Source organism: Arvicola amphibius, chromosome 4 (genome assembly GCF_903992535.2).
Source record: "Arvicola amphibius chromosome 4, mArvAmp1.2, whole genome shotgun sequence".
NCBI lineage: Eukaryota > Metazoa > Chordata > Mammalia > Rodentia > Cricetidae > Arvicola > Arvicola amphibius.
This window is the reverse complement of record NC_052050.1, coordinates 19085086-19108390: the sequence shown is the minus strand read 5'-3', so window position 1 is coordinate 19108390 and position 23305 is coordinate 19085086. Positions and strand designations below refer to the sequence as shown.

The window sequence follows — 23305 nt, the reverse complement described above, 5'->3', positions numbered from 1 at the left end:
GAAGGTGAAGCCGCTCGCTCTCACCTGTGAGCAGCTGACAGCCACAAGGCTGATTGGCTGCTCGCTGCTACGTTTAGGAAGCACCTGACGTGACTCAATGGCTGCCTTCACAGGAACTCTGGGCTTCCTGGGGGCCACACTTGGGTTTTCTCGTGCAAGCTAAATGCACCCAGTCATAAAGCACCTTTTCATATGCCCTGTGACTGCTGAGACTTGAACAAGTATCTGTTCACTCCGGACACTGGTGTCAGACTCGTTGGTGAACAACTGAGTTTAATTGGGTACTTATGGGAGTGTAGATGAGTCAAAGACAGCTGTGTCACCAAAAAGCCCATCCTGGCGCTAACAACACCTCAGGAGAGCTGTGTCCCTGGTGATACGATCTTAGGGAGGAACCCTGGAATCTTGTAACATTCAGGAGTCTTCTGGGCCTTGTAAGCTGCATTTTCTCCCAGGACATCTGTCTACACTTATTCTCAAATCTCTGAGCTTTCTTCTTCCCTCTAAGTCGGAAGGTTCTCAACCTTCCTAATGCTGCGTGTGACCCTTATGTTGTGCTGGCCCCAACCATAAAATTATTTTTTTTTTCGAGACAGGGTTTCTCTGTAGCTTTGGAGCCTGTCCTGGAACTAGCTCTTGTAGACCAGGCTGGTCTCGAACTCACAGAGATCCGCCTGCCTCTGCCTCCCGAGTGCTGGGATTAAAGGCGTGCGCCACCGCCGCCCGGCCATAAAATTATTTTTGTTGCTACTTCATAACTGTAATTTTGCTACTATTATGAATTATAATGTAAATGTCTGTTTTCCAGTGTCTTAGGCGACCCCCGTGAAAGTGCCTTTCAACCTCCAAAGGGGATGTAACCCACAGTCGAGAACTGCTCCTCTAAGAGGCAATGTTTCCGTTCAGAGGAAACAGCTGCACAACACCGCAATATTTCTGCCTCTCAGAAGAATTCTTATTCTATTCTATTTGCTTTATTAAAATTAGGTTTTTAGTAGCCCCAGAATATAATTTTCCATTTTCCACAAGACTCAACAATAGAGCTGGGGAGACAGCTTCGCCATGGAGCACCTACTGCTCTTGTAGAGGACGGTTTAGCTCACAGTGCTCACGCATCGGGCTGTAACCAGTTCCAGTTCCAGGACGTCCAGTGTCCTGGCTTCCAAAGACTTGTGGACACACACAATGCATATACCTTTTGTCATACAGACATGCACACATGCATAGAACTTTTGTTTTTTTTGTTTTTTTTTTAATTTTTTAAACTTTATTTAATTTTATGTATGAGTACTCCGCATGTACACCTGACCTGCGTGTCAGAAGAGGGCATCAGATCCCGTTGTAGATGGTCATGAGCCACCATGTGGGTGCTGGGAATTGAACTGAGGACCTCTGGAAGAGCAGCTTAACCGCTGAGCCATCTCTCCAGCCCCAGAACTTTTGTTTTTTGAGATAGTGTTTTTCTGTGTTGCCCTGGAACTTACTCTGTAGACCAGGTTGGACCCAAACTCAAAGAATTGCTTGCCCCTGTGTCCCAAGTGTTGGGATTAAAGGCCTATGCCACCACTTCCCTGCTAATATAACTTTTTAAAAAATATTGTTTTACAAAGCTTACAGAAACAATATGAATTCTAAAATATTTACTGAGAAGCTGGTAAACTGAATAAAATGGCTAGAATCTGCAATCCCAGCAACTCAAGAGAAGCCAGGCACCAGGACCAAGGTCAGTAAATTCAAGGCCAGTCTGAGGTAGAGAGTGGGTCTGAGGCCAGGAAGGGGGGTGGGGGAGGCAGAACCTCTTGGTTCATGCCTATAATCCCAGCTACTCTGAAGATAAGATAGGAAGGGTTCAAAGGCCTCTATGGGCTAGGCAGTGCGTTCAAGTTCTAGACTAGCCTAGAAAAGCCGGGTGGTGTTGGCGCATGCCTTTAATCCCAGCACTCAAGAGGCAGAGGCAGGTGGATCTCTGTGAGTTCGAGGCCAGCCTGGTCTACAAGAGCTAGTTCCAGTACAGGCTCTAAAACTACAGTGAAACCCTGTCTTAAAAAACCAAAAGGCAGAAGCAAGGAAATCATGTGGAAGTTTAAAAGTCAGGTAGCAGGAAGCTCACTGCTCAGAGACAAAAACAACAAGCTTAATCTCAGTGCTCGAGGCAGAGGAAGGAGCATCTCTGAGTTCAAGGACAACCTGGTCTACAGAGAGAGTTCCAGGTTAGCCAGGGCTATCGAACACAGTGAATCCCTGTCTCAACACAAAAACAAACAACAAAAACCACCCCCTCTCCAAAAAAAGCCAAGGTGAACATGAGATTGACTGGCAAAAATATCATTTTCCTATGATATACGCAGGCCTATTTCTCTCTCTCTCCTGCTCTCTCTCGCTCTCTGAGTAAACCCAGAACATCTCATGCTCGATGAGATCTCTACCATTAAGCTATAGCCCCAGAGTTTCGTTTTACATTATCATTTATTCCGTGCGCATGTGTGATTAAGTCTGTGGGTACACTCATGCAGAAGTCAGAGGACAGTTTCTGGAAGTCATTTCTTTTTATTTTATTTTTTACCATGTGAGTCACAGGAATCAAACTCAGGTTGTCATGTTTGTTGGTGTCTTTACCTGCTGTTTACCAGCACACCCACACACAATTATTTGTTTTTTTCTCATGAGACAGTCCTGGGACTGAAATGTAGCTCAGTTGCTAGCATTTGCCTAGCATGCACAAGGCCCTAGGTTTAATCCCAGCACCAAAGAAGCTAAGTATGGTTGCCTGCAATCCCAGCACTTGGAAGGTAGGGGCAGGAAAATGAGACGTTCTGTGTCACCCTCAACTATATATCAGGATGGAGGCTAGCCTGGAACACAGGAGACCTTGGCTCAGGGAGCTGCAGTGATGCTGGGGTTGCCTTCCAAGTCCTGGAGTTAAGCGACCCCCTACCTTAGCCTTCCCGGCATGAACATGTCTCACCGAAGTGTAAGCTGCAGTCTGTCTGGAGAGACACCAAAAGGAACTATACGCATGTCATCAGGGTGCAGAATTGTCCTCCACATTGGTTCCCACTTTCCTTAGCTCTAGCCTAAGAAGCCCAACACAGACTTCCACAGTTCCACCGCGCCTCTCTATGCAAGGCTCTCACTGTCCTGAAATTTGTGTGGCTGTCCCCATTCCCCTGGGTGGCCTCCACACAAATACTGTCTTTCCTCCAAGGCTCAGCCTGGGGCTTTCCTGGGGTCTGCCGTCTTCCTGGCCAGGTCCAATCAGCCACCTCTGTCTGGCCCAGACCCTTCGGCACTCAGCAGCCTGGATCTTGTTTCTGGCTAATCTGTTCTACTGCTAAAATCCCACCATAACAATTCTTCCAAGGTGGGGGCAGCTGAAACTTGGAAGCCTCTTCCACCGAATGCCTTGACCTTGAATGTGGCTTTCAACTCTTGCCAGAGGCTGGACTTCCCACCAGCTTTTCTAACCTCCGTCCCGCCTAATCAGCCTCTTAAAATTCTTCCAGATTCAGCTCTACGTAGCGCTAACTCTTGGACAGTTCAACACGGATTTATAGTCTCTTCTCCTCCCGCCTTCTCCCTACACACCTCTCTAGCGCCTGGTACTCGCCCTAGATCACTTATTAGACTTAGTCCACGCCGGTCTCCCTGGGGACAGCTTCTTCACCTTCACAACCATCGTTCAGCTTGTTTCGAGTCCTGGCTGCCTAGCGTGAAAAGACAGTGAAGGTGCCAAAGTCCGGGTCCAGAAGCGGACGCTATCCTGTAAACGACCTTGAACGCGCGCCCCGGAGGGCAGCCCTCTTAACTGTCGGTGGCCTTAGGCACGCGAAGCCCCGTCTCTAGAACACCCTACCAGGCGCCGCCAGGACACGAGAGGTGGGTGGGAGGGGGGAAGCAACCGAACAAGCAAGCGCTGCCCTGGGGGAGGCGGACTATGGTGTCATATGATTGCCTAGTCACATGATTCTTAGAAATGGGGTGTGGAGAGAGAGAGGAAAGGGAGGAGGAATGTGATTTGAGTAGAAAAGAAACCCAGCTTTCCTGGAGAGTCCCGCCTCTATGTAGACAAATAACCAATGGAAGCCCTGGATCCCCGACCCATGGCTAATGGAAACTGGGGTGGGCGGGCCATCGCGCAGCCAAGCCCTAGTCCAGAAGCTGACCGCCAGATGCCTCCCAGGGAGCGCGGACCCCGAAGCAGGTAGGAGGACCCGTTGCAGACATCTTCCCGGTTACTGGCCAGAGGCCTGGCCAGGCTGCTGTGCAATTGAAGCTCCCCTGGAGTCCCTACTCAGAGACAAGAGAAGACCTGTCTCTCGATATCTCCTAGGGGTTTCTGATGCACTAAAGAGGGGTTTTCATTTGGGAGGAGTGGGAGCGGTTGTTGAGACCTCCAGGGAAGAGGCTTCCCTTGACCGGCACGTAGGGAAGCTGCAGGCGTTTTTCCAGAGCAGTAACCACCCCTCTCTCGGGCCAGCTTCATTCTCTGTGCCTCCCATCTGTCTCCAGGTCCCGGCTCTTTCTCATTCCGGTGCCGCGAGTGGTCTCCGCGGCGGCTTGCAGTGGGCTGGGATCTCCCGCCCTTGGTCCCAGAGCTCAGAGGGGATGGGAGTAGGACCGGGCGTGGTGGTTGAATCTCTGGGAAGTGTCAGCCGTATTTCCTTTCTGGAGGGTGAGGGAGCTAACTTCCGCCTCTCCCCGCCACTTTTTCCTGCTCCTCAGCTCGATTGGCTCACCTTTTGGGAAATTCATCTCCCCTTGACAATCGGAGTTGGGGGGGGGGTGCCACCTAGTGGAAGATTTCGAAGCCAGGGTCTTGAAAGGCCTGTCAGGCTGTTTGAACAGAGTGGTGTAGAGGTAGGTGGCCACTGCCTAACCCTAAGGAAGGGAATTAGGTCTCCCCACCCCATTCTAATCTGGCCAAGAGATGACGTCTGGGATAGCCTGAGTTAGGGGAGAGGGCACTTGAAAACCTAGAGAAGGAAGGAGGCGGGGTGGGTGGGAGACAGATCCTCTGTGTAGTCCAGGCTGGCCTCATTGTCCTTGTAGCCCATGTTGACCTGGAACTTGCAGTCCTCTTCCTTCAGCCTACCAAGTCCTGGGATCAAAGGCATTGCCTAACATGCCTAGCGAAGGTTGGGATTACTTGCCTTCCGCCTTCCGTGGACACCAGTGTTCACATAGAGACTGATAAACACGGGGAACAATTTCTGAGGCCCTCAGCAAGCGATCAGCAGCACCTCCAGAACTAGGACCCAAGTGCAGATTCTACACAATCCCTGTCCCTACCCTATTTCCTCTTTACTTGCTCCGTAGACCAGACTGGCCTTGAACTCACAGAGATCCACCTGCCTCTGCCTCCCAAGTGCTGGGATTAAAGGTGTGCGCCACCACCGCCTGGCTGTACCCACGCTATTTCTATCCTGCATAGGTCATCAGCCTGAGAAATATGCTCTGCCCCCTCCTTTTGTACCTCTGGCCTCTGGGGTTCACCTTCCCCCTGTAATGTCGAACGATGTCAGTTGGCGTGTGAACCCAGGGCCGATATCTTTGGTCTGTTTTCCCTGACTTGATCCTTGGGCATGGATTTGGAAAGTGAAGGTTAACGTGGTTACTGCCTTCATAGTTGACGCAGAGAAATGCAGTAAGGAAGGACAAAGTGGCTCCCCAGAGGGTCTATGAATTTTGCAGTTTTTGCTGCCCCAGGCAGGGGAGTGTCACTCTGGGTTGGGGGGGCGGGGTAAGCCAGCTGAGCTGGGAAAAGGCTTCTTAGGGAAGTGAGAGGCTCGGGGTTCCTCCTGCTGATGCGGAGGGGCACTGAAGCAGTACACTTGATTTTTCCACTTGCCACTGAGTTTGGGTTTCTGAGTAGGAGAGACAGGTGGTGTGTTTGAGGAGTCCAAAGGGGCTCTGGTGATGCTGGGGAGGGCTCATTATGAAATTAGCTTTGAAGCTAACCCAGCCTCCGTGCCCTTCCCCCGGGTGAGGAGGGGACACTTGTGGGCAGGCAGTGGCTGGCCTGTGGGGAAGGCAACCCGGACTCCACTGGTCACCACAGTTCCGTTTTTCACAACTTTCTCAACCCCTTGGCTTCCCATATGATCACGTGACTGACGGCTCTGTTTCCCCCAAGGCCTTTGAAAGGTGCGCGTGGGAGTTCAGCGCCGGGCAGGAAGGTGAGGCTGGCTGTCCTCCCGTGGCTGCTAAAGCCCTCTTCCTCCCAGTCTGCTCGCGGTCCGGTAGATCGCAGGCACATGCCTTCCTGACTGTCATAACTCCGTTTCTCTTTACTCACCCGCCGTGTCAGGTGTTAGGCCATGTGTTGAGGACGTGAATCGACACTTGTGTGCATGCCAGCATTCACGCTCACAGTGTGTGCAAGCCGGCGCAAGGGTGATGCACGCCGGGTAGGACGCTGAGTCAGGCGGCGTGTCCACTTGCCTTCCCGTTCACTTGTTCGATAAATCCAAGGCACGTCACGCCTTGGCCCGGGCGCAGGGAAGTGCATGGCCTCAGATTAGAAGGTGGCAGAGGCTTAAGATGGTTGCCAAACTTTCCTTGGCGTTTTCAGGCAGACCATGTGGATCCTGGGGTGCTGGCTGGCCTTAGTGGCAGGGCTGGCGACTGGAACACGGTGTCCAGATGGTCAGTTCTGCCCTGTTGCCTGCTGCCTGGACCTGGGAGGAGTCAGCTACAGCTGCTGTAACCCTCTTCTGGTGAGTGTCTCGCCCCAGCTGGCAGCCTGGGCCTTCTGAAGGGCTGCCTTGGATTGGCCAGAAGAGGACTGGCACGGATCCACTGGTTTATGCCATCTCTTCTTTCCAGGACGCATGGCCAATGATAACGAGCCATCTTCTAGGTGACTCCTGTCATATCCATGACCACTGTCCTCCTGGCTACTCTTGTCTCCTCACTGTGTTGGGGACTTCCAGTTGCTGTCCCTTTCCTAAGGTGAGGGTGCCATTGGCGTGGAGGGGGTGCTTCATTTACTCCTGTCCTTCACTCTACAATCCCCGGCAAAAGGGTCTTGCCCACACAGGCTTCTCTGTGTCCCACAGGGTGTATCTTGTGGTGATGGCTACCATTGCTGCCCCCAGGGCTTCCACTGTAGTGAGGATGGGGCATCCTGCATCCGAGTATCAGGTGCTGTGGGACACAGGATGGGGACAGGTGGGGAGGGATGGGTGGGTGGGCACTGTGTGGTTCCTAAAATGCTCGGGAACCCAACTGCCTGAGTGGCCCCAAGTCCTGTTCTGAACAGAGGAACAGTCCTGAGAGTAGAAGGGGGCAAACAAGGGTGCAGAAGTCCAGGTGTTGTGGAGTGATCTAATACCTGCCCACTTTCACGGGATGCCTCTGTCATCTCTCTGAAGTAGGGGCTAGCTTGTGGGAAGTGTGGCTTGGGATCCCAGGCCATCATCACCTAAGCCCTGGTATCAGTTGTTAGACCGCCTGCAGCAGGGCCTGCAGTTCCCATAGTAACAACGTTGAGTGACCTGAGAGTGACCTTTACGGACCGGGTCGGTAGAATCCTGGACTCTGTTGTCTGCAGATAAACTCGTGGGTGCCGTCCAGTGCCCTGGTAGCCAGTTCGAATGCCCCGACTCCTCTACCTGCTGCATTATGATTGATGGTTCCTGGGGATGCTGCCCCATGCCCCAGGTACAGGTGTGGGGAAGTGAGGGTGACTAGCGGGTAGTGGGGGTAGAGGTGGGAGCTGGGGCTGTCAGTGATGGATTATGAACCAGCTATCTCTTCTCAGGCCTCTTGCTGTGAAGACAGAGTGCATTGCTGTCCCCATGGGGCCTCCTGTGACCTGGTTCATACACGATGCATTACATCTATGGGCACCTACCCCCTATTAAGGAAGTTCCCTGCACAAAGGACCAGCAGGGCAGGTGAGGAGGTGGGAGGCCATCCAGCTAGCACTTGGGGTGGAGCCATGTTTAACTCTTGGCTGGAAAAAAGTTCCCCTCCGCCCTGGCGGCCCCTCCCACATGCCTTATCCCTCTTCCAGTGGCTTTGCATTTCTCTGTGGTGTGCCCTGATGCACAGACCCAGTGCCCTGATGATTCGACCTGCTGTGAGCTGCCCACTGGGAAGTATGGCTGCTGTCCAATGCCCAACGTGAGTGAAGAGCTGGAGACAGCTGGGCCTGGACATAGCCTTCCTTACAAGGGGCCCCTAGGAACTGGACTGATGACTGGGAGCTTCCAGGCTCGTGCTGCCCCCTAGTGGGGGATTGGGGCAGTGTTGGTCGTCAGCCTGGCTTGCTCTCTGTGTTCCCTAGAGACTGGAATTCAGAGACCCGTATTTGTCCCAACCTAGGCCATCTGCTGCTCCGACCATCTGCACTGCTGTCCCCAGGACACTGTGTGTGACCTGATCCAGAGTAAGTGCCTATCCAAGGACTACACCACGGGCCTCCTGACCAAGCTGCCTGGATACCCAGGTATAGCATCTCCTCCATAAGGAGGTGGCTCAGCTCAGTTCTGGGATGGAGGTGGGCCTTGCCTGATCCCGGTGCTTTTGATGACACGTCTTCTGCCTACAGTGAAGGAGGTGAAGTGTGACATGGAGGTGAGCTGCCCAGATGGGTACACTTGCTGCCGCCTCGCCACCGGGGACTGGGGCTGCTGTCCCTTTACCAAGGTACCTGGGAGCAGTGGGCGTACGGGTCCAGGCAGAGGGACAGCTGGCTTGGCTCCAGTCCTTATTGGCCTTTCTCTGTCCCCCGTAGGCTGTGTGCTGTGAGGACCATATACACTGCTGCCCGACAGGGTTTCAGTGCCACACAGAGACAGGAACCTGTGAAATGGGAGCCCTCCGGGTACCCTGGATGAAGAAGGTCATGGCCCCCCTCAGCCTGCCAGACCCACAAATCTTCAAGCGTGATGTCCACTGTGATGATTTCACTAGCTGTCCTGCTGACAGCACCTGCTGCAGTCTCGGTTCTGGGAGCTGGGCCTGTTGTCCCGTCCCGGAGGTACAGGGGTAGGGGGAACAGCAGTATAGGGGTGGGGACAGCATTTTGGCCTAGGCAGGTGGGGAACAAGAAGCCCGTTTCTTTATTCTGCATTCTGCCTAGTCCACAGTGGTACCCCGTGCTGTGATTTGTCCCCAGTCGGAGAAGCTGTGAGCAGGAGAGGGACTCCCATAGTCCCTCTGGAGAACACACTTGTCTGCTCACCCCTAGGCTGTCTGCTGCTCAGACCACAAGACTTGCTGCCCCCAGGGTTTCACGTGCACGGCTAAGGGGTACTGTCAGAAGGGAGACAGAGTGGAGGCTAGCCTGGATAAGAAGCCTGCCCTCCAGATATCCGTCTCCCAAACTGGAGATATCGGTTGTGACCATAACACCAGCTGTCCGGTGGGGCAGACCTGCTGCCCTAGTCGGAAGGGAGGCTGGGCCTGCTGCCAGTTACCCCACGTGAGTCTCCACCCACTGCCCTGGGGGAAGGGAGCTGTGTTCTGGGAATAGCAGTGTGACGCTGTTCCACCGTGCCCAGGCTGTGTGTTGTGAAGACGGGCAGCATTGCTGCCCTACTGGATACACCTGCAATGTGAAGGCCAGGACCTGTGAGAAGGATGTGAGCTCCGTTCAGGCTTCTGCCCCCCTGACCTTTGGCCCTAAGGTTGGAGATGTGGAGTGCGGAGGGGGGCGTTTCTGCCATGATAACCAGACCTGTTGTAGAGATAGCCGAGGAGGCTGGGCATGCTGCTCCTATGTGAAGGTCAGTGCTATCCCTGACCCTGGGCTGGACGTCACCATGGGGTAGGGGTAGGTTCTGCTCTGTCCAGTACTCACTCTTCCTTGACCGTCCAGGGCACCTGCTGTGCAGATGGACGTCACTGTTGTCCCACTGGCTTCCACTGCTCCGCCAAGGGAACCAGATGTTTGCGAAAGAAGACCCCTCGCTGGGACATGTTTTTGAGGGATCCAGCTCCAAGACAGCTGCTGTAAGGAGGGGCTAAAGACTAAAGAATCTCACAGCCCTGGGGCCCTGGCAGACGGTATCCACCACTCAGGCCTCCCTAGGCCTTCTCCTAGGGTCTCCCATCTGAGTCACCCCATCACCATGGGAGGTGGCCTCAAACTAAGACCTTTTATACAAAGAAGGCTGTGGATCCCATTTCCAACTGCCATTTCTTCCGATCTCTGTGGACCTTGTGGCCAGGTGCTCTCCCCGATCCACAGGTATTGTGTGAGCTTGCTTGTATGTGTGTGTGTGTGTGCGCGCGTGTTTGCTCCAATAAAATTTGTACACTTTACTAGCAGTGTCTGATTTGGTGCTCCGGAGTCCTCCAGATCCCATAGAAACACACACACACAGTTTCAACCTCACCGGCGTTGTATTTGTGTGTCTAGAGCGTCACCATCACATTACCCCTTAGTCCCCAGGACCGCCCCAGCCACCAGCCCTGTGACATCCAAGCAGCACCCCTCCCCTCCCAAGGGTCCACAGAAATTGCCCCTCCCTTCCCAGCCCTCACCCTAGCAGCTGAGGCTGGGTCGCCCCTCCTGCTCTCCCACAATAGATCTTTCTATGTACAGCCACGTTTATACAGGCACTGCTCCCACCCCAGCCCTCCTCCCCAGCCCCCTCCCATGGGGGGACCGGGCCCCTCCCACCTCCCTCTGCTTAGAGGCCGATCCAGGGTCCCTTCCCCCAAGACACTCCCCCAGCACATACCACCACCAATGGGCTCAGCAGGCCCCTGAGCCCTTATCTCGGCTAAGAGCGTGTGCCCCCGCAGCACCCCAGGGCGCGCACTCTGGGGACCTGCACTGGCGGCAGGGGCGGTGGCCGATCCCCGGGCCGCGCTACTTGACATTGAACACCATTAAAGGCCGTTCCTCCCGCCGCTGCCACGGGCTCTTCTTGTCGCCAGTCTCGTCGCCCACCTCCGCCCCTAGCTCGTCCTCCGGGCTGGTAAGCGAGTCGCGCCGCAGCTCGCTGGCGCTGCTGCGGGAACTGTCCCCACGGCTGCGGCCCCGACCTCGGGGTACCGTGGCTGCCCGACCCTCGGGCGCCACCACCTCGTCCAGTAGGGGCGTTAGCGAGTTGTCCTCCGGCGAGCAGAGGCCCGTGCGGCTCTCGCTGCTGCTGGGCTCGGTGTCCTCACTGAGCGCCAGGCGCGGGGGCGCGGGTGGCGGCGGCGCGGGTGGCTGCGCGCGCTCCCGTTCCTCCCTTGGGGGCCGGCGACGCGCGGGCCGCGCCTCGTGCACGTCGACGCCGGAGTCCAGGCTGGCATCGGTGCTGCGGCCGCCGCCGCCCGCCTGCAGGTCGATGTAGGAGTGGCGCACTTGCGAGTTGGAACGCCCGTCCAGGGACACGAACCAGGCGCGCGGATGAGGCTTCACGCCCAGTTCCAGTAGCTTCTTCTCTGTCAGAGCCTGCAGCTCGCCGTTGAGCTGCGCCATGGTGGACTCGTTGAACAGCACCGGGATGGTGACTGAGCCGCTGACCGGTGCGGAGCGCCCGCCACCCCAGCCCTCGCCGCCTCCGTCTCCTCCCGCACCCGCGTGACCCTGCATCAGCGGGCGCTGGGGGTCGGGTTGCGGGAAAGGGCGCGCGGGGCCGGCGGCCGAGCCCTCCGGTGGGGTGGCCTCGTCGCCCACTCCCACGGCGCCAGCCTCGCCGCCCAGGCGCACGTAGTGTGCGGGGATCACCAGGGTGGGCATGACGTTGCGGTACACGTTGTCCTTGAGGTGGTCGATGGAGCCACAGAAGATGAGCTGGCCGGGCTGGCTGAGGGACGGCGGCCGCGCCAGTTGGTCCACCGACTGCGACAGCAGAAAGTCAGGGGTCTTGCTCTCGGTCGCCCCCTTGTGGCCTAGATAGTGGTCGAAGGACGGCGGCGGCGAGGGAGGCTCTTGCAGGAAGGCCGCCGCCCCCGCGGGACCCCGCCGGTACTCGTCCAGGCTGGGCTCCAGTCCTCCAGGACCCTCGACGGAGCGGGCGCCCTTGAGCCCGGCACTGTCGCCGCTGCGAGCACCAGGAGGCTCAGCGGCCGGACGGCTGGCGGAGCGCGGTTTGGCACGGAAGAAGTCATCTCGGGAGGATGCTAAGTCTCGGGAGCTGGAGAAGGCCGAGTGTAGGGAGCCTGGGGGCGGGGCCTCGGGGTCTCCCGAAGATGTAGGCTCCAGGGGTCCCCCGCAGATGAGATGGAGTTGAGACATCGACGTGGCCTGATCTCGTTTGTTGTCCGAGGGGCCGGAGAGCTGCAGTTTGCGGTGCTGTTGTCTTGGCTTCAAGCAGCGTCTCCTGGTGAGAAGGAAAGAGACAGGACCTCAGGAACACTGAAAGCACAGGTCTCCTTAACCCCCACAGTTGCCAGCACAAGGGGTGAAGGGTAGCAGGGTGCCTGGAACATTCACGATAGATGCGGGGCCGGGACGGGGGGGGGGGGGATAGATGATGCCTGGAAACTGGAAGCTGTTTGTAGAAAGAGGAGAAGACATCCAGGAGCTTCATCCATTCAGCTTCATGGAGTAAACTTGGTAACGCTTGGTATGTAAACCAGCTAGGAGTGTCTGCTCTGAGGGGAGTGGGTGTCCCTGGGAGTGAGAGCTGGGCTGCTTGGACAGCGGGATAGTCTCTGCAATGGGCAAGGCCATCGCAAGTCCTGCCATCTGTCACCCCTTTCTCTAAAGCCACCAGCCTCTTGGGTCTTAGCTCTTGTGCTGCCGCCGTTCTTTGCTGGAAGCACGTTGAGGATCAGAATTGGGCTTTCTGCATCTGTGAGACCCCAAGGCAGGGATCCTGGGAGAGAAGGCGGGATGGGTCCCCAGGAGCACTCACCGGCAGTAGTAGATCAGTAGACACAGCAGAATGAGAACCAGCAGGGCTAGAGCCGCCAGGATGGTCAGCAGGAAGATTGTGTGGTAGGTGCCGATGTCCTGAATGCCTGAGGTGATGGTAACCAGCCCTGTGCCAGGCAAGGGCTTGGGATGCCCTTCCTGCCTTTCACAAGGCCTGAGCTCTCCCAGCCTTCCCGCCCACCACTGCCCACCGCCCCACTGCCCCACCAATCTCACCAGACGTAGGGGAGGCCATGGCAGCCACCCAGTACCCCAGCTGTGGGGAGACAAAAGTCCAGTAGAGCTGTCGGCCTTCCTTTCGGATCACACCAGTGCCATTTCGTACCCACAGCCCTGGAAGGGCCAGAGGAGCTCGTTCATCAAACTCAGTGTTCTGCCACCTCTAACCTAAGCCCCACATTCCTTCCCCAATCCCTTGCCCCTAACACTTACCACTCTTGGGGTCAAATCTCCAGGCTGGAATGCTGGTGCCCACAGCCAGGGCACGAGGCTCTGAGGGCACTGGTAGGGACAGGTGAATGGGACCCGAGAGCGGCACCTCTGTCCCATTGCCTGTTAGCAAATGCACACTCACAGCAGCGAGGGGTATCAGCTCCAGCCAGGAGCCATTGCCTGCGGGAAGAGGACATTGGCATTCATGGCTAACTCCCTAGGGAAGGAAGGCGTCTCCCCTCTCCATTCCTTACACATGGCTTACCTGAGCTGGAGGTCTCTGTGCCCAGGAAGGCAGGGAAAGCCCGCATTTCCTGCTGGGTGCTGGCAGGGGTGAGCGAAGCCCAAAGCTGACTGTAGGTGGAGCTGGCAGGTAGGCGGGCAGCTCGGCGCTGGAACTGTACCCAGGGCTGGGAGCGGGCACCTGGATGGAAAGCAGGCACCATGGTAGCCTGACCCGGACCAAAGCATAAGGCAAACATCCAAAGAAGGGAAGCACTGGGTTGGGCCAATTGAAAAGGCCAGGGTGGTGATAGAGCAATAGGTAACCATGGGTTAACTGAAGGGATGTAGTACTGAAACCTCCAGGCCTGGTGACCATGTGACCTGCCGCCAATTACTAGCTTTCTCTTAAGTTTCCTTGTAAACCTATAAAATTGTGAGGGTTGTGGGGCTGAAGAGAAGACACAGTAGATAAAGGGTTGACTGCTGCTCGCGTAGAGGCCCTGGGTTCTGCTTCCAACACCTATACGGTGGCTCACACCACCTATAACTCAGGTTCCAGGGGACCCAACACCCTCTTCTGACCTCCATGGGCACATGGTACACAGAAATACACTCAAGCACACACGCATACATATGCTTGCATGTTCATGCACGCACGCATGCGCGCACATGCACACACACACACACACACACACACACACACACATGACAGTCCGTGTCCTGAGCTAACAGTGTCTTCTGAATGGCATGTGATGAGTTAGGTCCTGGGAAGTGGAGCTGACTAGGAGATCCCCTGCCTTCATTCTCACAGTCTCATGGGTGCTGTTCTTTATACTTTCTCTAGAACCTTTTGCCATGACAGCTAAGGCTGCACAAAGAAACCCTGTCTTGAAAAACGAACAAACAAAAGAAGTATATATTTTTCCTTTATTTTTCTGTTAGTGTTTTGCTGTATGTCTTTGCACCACATGTGTGCAGTGCTCTCAGAGGCCAGAGAGGGCATCAGATTCCCTGGGACAAAGCAGTAGTAAGGAACCATGTGGGTACTGGGAATCCAATAGACCCAAGTACTTGGAAGAGCAACAAGTGCTCTAAAGCCCTGAGCCATCTCTTCAGCCTCAAATCATTTCCATTTAGATAGACACACATTAGCTTACAGTGCTGGGGGGGGGGCACAAGAGAGCAGACGTATAAACAGAATTCCAATCCAGTGTGATCATAGGTAACATTTATTAAGCTTCAAAATATGCTGGATACTGTCCTAAGTGGGCTATGTATAGTAACCCCCTTAATTAGCCTAACAGCCCCTGAGGTATCAACTCCATTTTAGAGATGCAGAAATGGAACCAGAACTTGCAACATTCCAGAGCCACCACCCTGGAGCCTGGCTTTGTCACCCACATCCCTCCACACAAGTCCATCCTGATTTACTACTAAATGTCAGCAGCCTGGCCCACCCCCTGGAGTTCTGTAGGGTGAGGGAGGAAGAAAGCAGGATTGCTTTGGGGGACATGCAGGAGGAAGGCCCATAGGCTACAAGCTACAACAGGGCAGTGGTGGCTGCGTCCTGGGGGGTATTGCCAGCTCTGAAGAGCCCTGTACTTCACACTGGGAGTTCTGGGAGTCATGAGAGGGCAGAAGCACTGGGCAACAAAGACCCATTTGGCATTTTAGAACCCCTGGGGTTCTGGAGGCCTCTGGTATGGTCAGCGAGAGGAAGATGGCAAACTAGCAATTTGTCAGCAAGGATCCAGTAAGAACTTAAACTGGAGAGGGGTCTTTTCCAAAGCCCACTGTAGAACAGGTCTGTGGTACTGGCCAGAAAGTCCATGGAGCCTTCACTGCCCGCTCTGCCACCAATTCCCCTAACTTCCTCTCCAGCCGGACACCTCAGCTACTTCCACTCCCAGGCCACATAGCCCATGGCTCCTTTTATTAGCACCCCTGGATTTCCCCCAAAGGGGAGGGATGTTTTTGCCACTGTCTGCCTGTCCTGTAACTCCCCTAGGATTCGCAGTGGCGTCTGTCTGTCTTCCCACTTGCCTATGACCGGGAGGTGGACTGTGGGTCTGTTCTCCTTCACCCCGGGTCCCCCATGGCACAGTGCAGGTGTGAGATATGAGCTGAGACTGAAGGCCTGTGCCTCAGGATAAAGGACACCAAGGACTGCTGCAGGCCACTGCCTAGACATTCAGTTGCTGTGGAAGGCCCTCGTGGCCTCAGAACAGCCAGGCACCAAGTAGGTGCAGGACAAGGACATGTAGATCCACTGGAGGGAAACAGGGCAGGGAGGTGGGAACTGGAGGAGAACAAAAACCACAAAAAGCCCCAAATAAACTATAAATATTTATTGAATATCTGTATTTTTCCTCTTAGCACATTTGATGCATTTTTTTACCTTAATTTGATAATGTATTATCCTTCCACTTTTTTTTTTTTTTGAGACAGGGTTTCTCTGTAGCTTTGGAGCCTGTCCTGGAACTAGCTCTTGTAGACCAGGCTGGCCTCGGACTCACAGAGATCCACCCACCTCTGCCTCCCAAGTGCTGGGATTAAAGGCGTGCGCCACCACTGCCCGGCTTCCTTCCACATCTTATACATGCATAAAGGACAGCTCAAAGAGGGTGAGTGACTTGCCCAAGGATGCCCAGCTACTGTGTGAAGAAGTCCACACACAGGTTAAGATCAAGGGGGAGGAGCTATTGAATGAGCAGCAGGATGTGGCTTACCTGGAGAGCCTAGGAGGATGTGTACAAGGTCCTCATAGAGGATGAGGGTAGCTGGCCGCTCGGGGAGCAGGTAGAGGCTGACCGATGCGTATACTGCAAGAAGGAGGGCCTGTCAGCTCTAGAAGCTCTCCCTAGATGCCCCTGTCGTCTGCATCCCAAAGGCTTCATCTTCTACAGCCCCTTCTATATGCCCCAGCCCAGGCAGCAGCTGCTGAGAAGCTGCCTCCTCCACCCCCAAGGACTAATTTGGGAAGGAGCTGATGCTGGGTCAGCTGCTGCCCTGTCCCACCCCCTCCACCTGCCCCTGCACTCACACGGCAGCTTGTCAACACGCCACGGCACAGAGTTGGTGAGGAAACCCGGGCGGGCAGCGGTGACCAACACCCAGGTACCCAGGCGGTAACTGAGGGGTAGTGTGGCCACGCCCTCTGAGTCGGTGGTGCCAGCAGCCAGCCGAGTGCGGTTTCCAAACACGTCTACTGAGGCCCGGGCCAGGGGCACCAGCTCCCCGCTCACATATACCTGTACCTTGATCAGGATCTCTGTGGGAAGACGGTGTGAAGGGAGTGAGGATAACAAGGGGGGATATTGGAGAAGAGAGGTTTTGGGACTGATCGCAGCACAGTGCTGGGGATCACATCCAGGCCCTCATATCAGTGAGCTGTGCTCTCTGCCAAAGCCAGCAGTCCGAGGGGGAGGGAGTTCTAGCCCATGCACACTTTCACGTTTCTGAGCTCAGCTGAGCTCAGCTGGTGTCTGGAATGAATGATGTCATCATGACAAGTGACAGCATTCCACCTCCCCATTCTTACTGGTTTCCAAAATAAGAATACATCTTACAGCTAAGAAAATGCTCTATTTGCTAAAATATAGCCTCAGCCCATTTTACGGATAAAGACAGTGAGGCTCAGAACGTGTAAGTTCTTGCACTGCAGTTAAGTGAGAAATCTGAGCTCCAAACCTAGCTGTCTACATCTATAATATAAACTTTTTAGACCCTAGGAGACCAGTGTCCAGGGTGAGGAGAAGAGAGCAGGAGGCAGGGGAGAATGGGGAGCTTCAGGGGAAGAGGGAGAGGGTCAGGATCAGGTAACTCGGAGGGAGGATGGGAGCTGGGCCCCCATTTGAGTTCTCAAGATAGAAAAACAACAAGACCCTAAGCTGCCTTAGGTCATACCTATCACTCATCCTCTCTCTGGGTGAGTTTCCAAAAACCTGTTTCCCTTCCAATTTAGGGACCTGCCCCAGCTCCTAAGCCCAAACAAGTATCCCTCCCCTCAAGCCTATACAGTCAGTCACCATGGCAACGTCCTCATTCCTCCCAGGAGATCAAGCAAAGGAGCTGGGGCCCTGGTGAGGAAGGGCAGCATGGCAAACAGACCCAGGCCCAATGAAAAATAGTGCAGAGGGGACTGGGAAGGAAGCATAAAACCTACAGATTTCCAGGTTGTGACCCCCCCTCCAGGATAACCTGGCTATGCTGGCCCTGAAAGTGAGGTGCTCTGTGCTTGGATGGGGTGAGGAGGACTTGGGTTACTCTCTTGGATTCCCCAGGCGGCCTCTGCTGTCTAACTAACCTTTTCCACTTGGCACCAGCTTCTTCCTCAAGACCATGCCTCACCCCTGCCGTCCCCATGAGTGTCACAGATGGAGGGGTTCAGATGCAGGAGGCAGGTGGGCACTGGGTGAAAATCCCAGGAAGAGAAGTCTGGAGCTGAGGGCAGAGGTGGCAAGGGGGAGGGGTGTGGGCAGCCACAGAACCTCCAGAAGGCCTTTCCTGTAGCTGACGCTCAGCAGTGACAGGTGTCCCATCTCAGGCTTCCAGAGCAGAATACCACCACGCCTGTCCCCGGCATCCCAGCATCCCTTCCAGCTGTTCGCAGAGCCCACCTCCCTCTCCAGTCTAGGCCAAAGTCTAGCTCCTCAGGGAGGGGCACCCACTCTGCCCACTCCCACTCTGGTTCTCCAAGGAGTGGCAGCCTCCTGCCCCAGCAGGAATTCTGAGAAGCTAAAAGGGCCGGACTGCTCCCAGCCCTCTCCTAGGCTAGGAACAGCTGGAGAGAGCAGCTGGGACGAGGGTGTCCAGGAGTCTGAAATTTCGTCACTTGGGGGGAAGCCTTTGGGCTTAAGGGCCAAAGCCTCAGGAGGGAGGGGCCTGGGGAAACAGGTACAGAGGTGAGCAGGTAAGACCTGAGGAGCGTAGGTGCCAAGTTGGGAGGTGGGGCAGGTGTCTAGCAGTTCCCCCTCTTCCCCACAGCCTGGGCTCGCAGCCAGCTGCCTGAGAGAGAGCCCCCAATCCTGGCGCTATTCCAGCTAGTTCCCTGGGCCCTCCTTCCCCGGGGTGCAGAGTCTTGTGGGGTGGGCGGAGCTTCCAAAGAATCTTGGGCCTCTTCTCTGGGAAATCAGGGGAGACTGAGGCATAGGGAAATCCCTTCCTACTCTCAAAGCCCGACATTCCACACGCTATCAGCATCTCTCCACTTTAGCCCTGCCTCACTCCAGGAGGAAATCCGACCTCCTCCCTTCATCCGGACCCTACTTCCCTCAACCAAGCAACCCCCACCCCGCCTTTCCTGCTAGCTTCTGGTGTGTGTGTGTGTGTGTACGTTGGGGGGGGTGTGTAAGGAACGGAGAACACTTTCAGGATGGAGCCACAAGCAGGGGAAGGAACAGCAGTAGTGGGGTGGTGGGGCAAGACATGAAAGGTGGGAGAGGAAAGCAAAGATGGGGAGGGTGGAGGCCCAGAGCACCCAGGAGTGAGCTGTGGAGTCAGGGTCTCCAGCTCCCACCGCAGAGGCCGGCCCTACCCCCACCTCACACACCCATCTGAGCTGGGTTATGCTTGAGGAGGGTCAGCGACTCTTTCTTTTGGGGAGGGAAGTGAAATGAAGATCTGGAAGCTGGCCGAGGAGAGCAGTAGCAAGAGACGGGCTGGACAAGGACCCAGACACCTGCCCTCTCAGCTGGTACTGCCTACAGCCAGCCAGCCAGCACAGCATGGCTCCGCGACCACAGCCCTGCCATGCGCCTCAAACTGGGAATCACAATTACCCCTTTCCTCAGCCCCCCTCCTACTGAAGCCCCTCCCTCCAGTATGAGCCGATCAGTGTTTATTTTATGCACCCCAAATTCTAAACCTGGGGGGCTGGCTGGAAGCTGTCAAGCTCCCTGGGTGAAAACCCCATTCGAGCAGTCAATCCCGCCCACAGCCTCACCCACTCCCCCTCTCCCCTCCCCCGTTGCAGCCCAGCTCTCGGCTCCCAGCCCCCGTCCGGCCCAGGGTGGCAGCCGATGCCTGCGCCCCCACCCAGCCTGGGTCGCGGCTAGGGACCCGCGGGGGGCTGCAGAGCGGGCGCCCGCCCCAGCCCGCCCCTGGGCGGGTGTCTTCCGCAGACAATAGCTCTGGCTGCAGCGCCTCGCGGACCGGGAGGGAGAAAAACAAGTCGGAGGCGGCGGTGGCGCCGAGCCTGGAGACCCTCGCCCTCCCCATTGTGTCTCCCCAAGACCCCGGCAGCAAACAGTCCCCCATTCTCTCTCCCAGAAGCACCGATCTCGGGTCGCCTTCCCCCACCCATCCTGGGAGCAGAATGCACCCCAAGTCACTAGCATCGTGAAGAGGGGGCCAGCGGTGGTAGCCGATCACCGGACGCAGGCCCACGATCGCCGCCCCTCGCGGCCGAGACTCACCCTGAGGGCTGGGGGGCTCCGGCGGAGACTTGCCGGGAGCCCGGGAGGCGCCGCCGAGCAGCAGCCCCAGCAGCGGCAACAGCCGCGCGAGGACGCCGGGGCCACTCGGCGGCGGCATCGCGGGGCTCGGCGGGGCCCTAGCGGTCCATCGCTGCCTCCTCCCGGCTCCACTCGGCCGGCCCGGCTCAGCCCCAGCTCTGCACGGCTCGGTGCAGCTCGGGCTTGGGCTCCGGCTCCGGCTGCGGCGCCCGCTCGGCGCGATTGTCTCCGCCCGGAGCGGCCGCTAGCGCCCCCTGCAGTCGGCGCCCGGCACGGCGGGCCTGAGGGCACCGCCCCCTCGCGGCCCGGATCTGCCAGCAGCCCACCCGGCAGCCCCTAACCCAACAATCCAAGACTCCAGAACAGCGAGGGAGCGCAGCGATTAGGGGACTATTACCCGGTTGGGGTTCGAGAGCTCTTGAGATGTGGTGTAAAATTGGAGGGGAAGGAGAATGGCTATTGCTTACTCCTATGGGCTGTGTGTGGTTCAAAAGAGTGAGACTCCCCTTCTCTCACAGGGCCCTCATCAATAGTAAAGAGGATGCGGTCTCCAGCACTAAGTAGACCTGTGGTCGTGTCTGGCCCCTCTCTCATGTCTCCCATTCAGAAGCAAGCTAGGCAAGATATGTTCCTTACAGCCTTCCGGTTCTCACTCTTCTGTTTGTCTTAAAACAGGATGGTCTGAAACCCACTAGGTAGCCCAGAATGGCCTCGAACTCATGGCGATCTTCCTGCCTCGGCTTCTGGAGTGTTGGAATTTCAAATGTGAGATGCCATGTTCAGCCTCATTTGTCCTTTAAAACGACAATTATAATAATCTCTACCTAGTAGTGCAGTTGAAATGCCAGGGGGTGGTGCCATGACCCTTTAATTGGAGCAGGCCGGTCTCTGTGAGTTCAAGGCCACCTTGGTCTACACAGCCTGTTCCTGGAACTTGACCACAAGTCTGACAGGAGCAGGGGTGTAATAAATGGTGTTACTGGTGGTCGGGGGGAGGGGCTTGCCGTCTCTGGAGTAGTAGACCCCTTCTTCTGGAGGAGTCATCTGACTAGAGACGTCTTGGAGAGGCAGAAGCGGCTATCTCTCCCATGGAGAATCCCATTGGTTCCAGCTTCAAGAACGACAAACTGGATCTTCCTCAGCCGCTGAACCCCACATTTGAAGACTTGCTCCAAACAAGCTTTCTCTCCTCATTATTTCTGGTTGTCACCATCACTCCACGTCTGTTCTGCATGAGCAGGTCCCCATCTAACCACACACTTCACCCTCTGTCCCGCTAGCTCTCCAGCACAGACACCTACCCTCGAGGGAACTGAGGACAAGGAAGCCTCCCCACCAGGACCCAGCGGACTTCCCTCCCGTTAGGTCTCTCTACTTAAGGGGACAAGACACCAGGTCTTTCCCTCCTCCCTCCCTCCCTTCCTTCTTCCTTTCCTTTTCTTTTTCTCTCTCCCTTCCTCTTTCCTACTTTCTTCCCCTCCCCCCACTTCCATCTGTTTCTCTCTTCCTCCTTTTTTGGTAGCGTCTCACTGTGCAGCCTAAGCTGTCCTGAACTCACGCCCCCCGCCCCCACTTCAGACAGGAGTAGCTAGCCAGGAGGAGGTGAGATTGCACACATCGCCTCCTATTTAATAGAAAATTCCATCTAACCATATCCTCAGTCCTGTGCTTATGTAACTTTTTTATTTTATTTTTTTTTTTTAGTCTGAGCACAGGCTTTCACACTCATCCTTGCTAACCTTCATCTTGTTGGTCTCAACCCAACTTGACAGTCTGTCAGGGCTGCCTTGAATCTGCCTCACTTAGCCATTGTGTCAGCCATTCCCAGCGCAGCCAGGGGCCGTCTGTGGGATAGAGAGGCTTCTGCCACCTCCATTCAAGGAACTCAGGACATCTGAAGGCAGCCCAGGGGTGAGATGGAGCTGAGACATCCCAGAGATGACCAGGACCCTGTTTTATCAGAACCATTCCGGTCCAAAGCCCAGCCACTACAATCCAGCTCACATTTCTCTTGTCTGTCAGGAGCAAAAGCCAAGTGCTTTGCTGGATCAAGACAGGTGGTTTGGGCCATTCAGCTACAATGGCTGACTGGGGAGGAAATCTGGCTGGTGTTCCAAGATCACAGCTGAATCTTCAAGACTCACAGCCGTGCAGCTAGAAACCTGTTCTGGAACTTGCCATGTGTGGATGTCAAGTCACCGTCTTCAGAATTTACCATTTCAGGGATCTCTGGGTACAATCGAGTAGCCGCTCACGTGAGGTGAATCTGCTCACCTCTGGCTTCCCTGGACACTTCGGACGTTCAGTGTTCAAGATATAGCTGCAAGGTGTGCCTGCTCACCTGCACCCCTGCCTCTCTCTAGGAGACATGAGCCCCAGGGCCCTCCCCGGGCAGCCACAGCGGCCACCCTCCTTGCCAGAACTTGCTCCACCTCGGCCCTCTGTCACTGCCGGAGCTTTCTGTCTGAACTCCTTATCCCATGCAGCAGTGCGGCTCATCCATTCCTCAGCTGTCAGAGACCTTTCCCCAGCTACCTAACTGCTCTTTAACTCAACTTTGGAAAGATAGCTGCTCTCCCATTGAATTCAGTTTTCTTTTTTTTTTTTTTTTTTTTTTTTTTTTGGTTTTTCGAGACAGGGTTTCCTTGTAGTTTCTAGAGCCTGTCCTGGAACTAGCTCTTGTAGACCAGGCTGGCCTCGAACTCGCAGAGATCCGCCTGCCTCTGCCTCCCGAGTGCTGGGACTACAGGCCCTGCTTGAATTCAGTTTTCTTTTTCTTACTGTTTTTTTTTTTTGTGATAGAAATAATGACCTTTATTAAGAAAAAATGGGGCGTGGAACTGAAGAGATGGATCAGAGATTAAGGGCACTGACTACTCTTCCAGAGGTCCTGGGTTTCAATTCCCAGCTTCCACAACTGTTTGTAACTCCAGTTCCAGGGGATCCAACACCTCACACAGACATACATGCAGTCAAACACCAGTGTATATAAAATAAAATAAGAAAGAAAGAAACAGGAGTGGGGTAGTACATTGTGGAAAGTCAAACGCTAAAAACCCCTCTTTTGAGACAGAGTCTAATGTAACCCAGGCTGGCCTCAAACTCTCAGACTCATTGTGCAGTTGAAGATGACCTCAAACTTCTGAACCTTCTGTCTCCACTTCATGGGTTCTGGTACAGCATGCATGTGCTACCCTCTCCTGGTTTACTCAGTGCCATAGGCTGACCGAGGGGCTTATTATTATTATTATTATTTATTATTATTATTATTATTATTATTAGTTTGTTTTTCAAGACAGGGTTTCTCTGTAGCTTTGGTGCCTGTCCTGGAACTCTCTCTGTAAGCCAGGCTGGTCTCGAACTCACA

At 55.3% G+C, this 23305-nt stretch overlaps 2 protein-coding genes across 4 annotated transcripts; one reads left to right on the top strand and one right to left on the bottom strand.

The window, feature by feature from the left end:
- Positions 1–4053: 4053 nt before the first annotated feature.
- Positions 4054–10272, top strand: Grn (granulin precursor). 2 transcript variants are annotated; one of them, XM_038326297.1, is made up of 13 exons: positions 4054–4201; positions 6572–6716; positions 6826–6951; positions 7059–7143; positions 7553–7662; positions 7763–7898; positions 8018–8127; positions 8329–8452; positions 8555–8652; positions 8741–8830; positions 9197–9430; positions 9510–9734; positions 9827–10272. In XM_038326297.1, exons 1-13 carry the CDS (start codon positions 4077–4079, stop codon positions 9962–9964), a joined length of 1746 nt encoding a protein of 581 aa, XP_038182225.1. In that variant the 5' UTR covers positions 4054–4076; the 3' UTR covers positions 9965–10272. The 2 variants fall into 2 exon arrangements, with proteins under 2 accessions (XP_038182225.1, XP_038182224.1); XM_038326296.1 differs by having other exon boundaries at positions 8741–8986.
- Positions 10273–10661: 389 nt separating this feature from the next.
- On the bottom strand, positions 10662–20124 carry Fam171a2 (family with sequence similarity 171 member A2). 2 transcript variants are annotated; one of them, XM_038327852.1, is made up of 8 exons: positions 19900–20124; positions 16527–16754; positions 16213–16305; positions 13524–13682; positions 13259–13438; positions 13043–13159; positions 12807–12933; positions 10662–12269 (listed from the first exon to the last, which is right to left on the bottom strand). In XM_038327852.1, exons 1-8 carry the CDS (start codon positions 20015–20017, stop codon positions 10826–10828), a joined length of 2466 nt encoding a protein of 821 aa, XP_038183780.1. In that variant the 5' UTR covers positions 20018–20124; the 3' UTR covers positions 10662–10825. The 2 variants fall into 2 exon arrangements, with proteins under 2 accessions (XP_038183780.1, XP_038183781.1); XM_038327853.1 differs by having other exon boundaries at positions 12807–12912.
- Positions 20125–23305: the final 3181 nt, after the last annotated feature.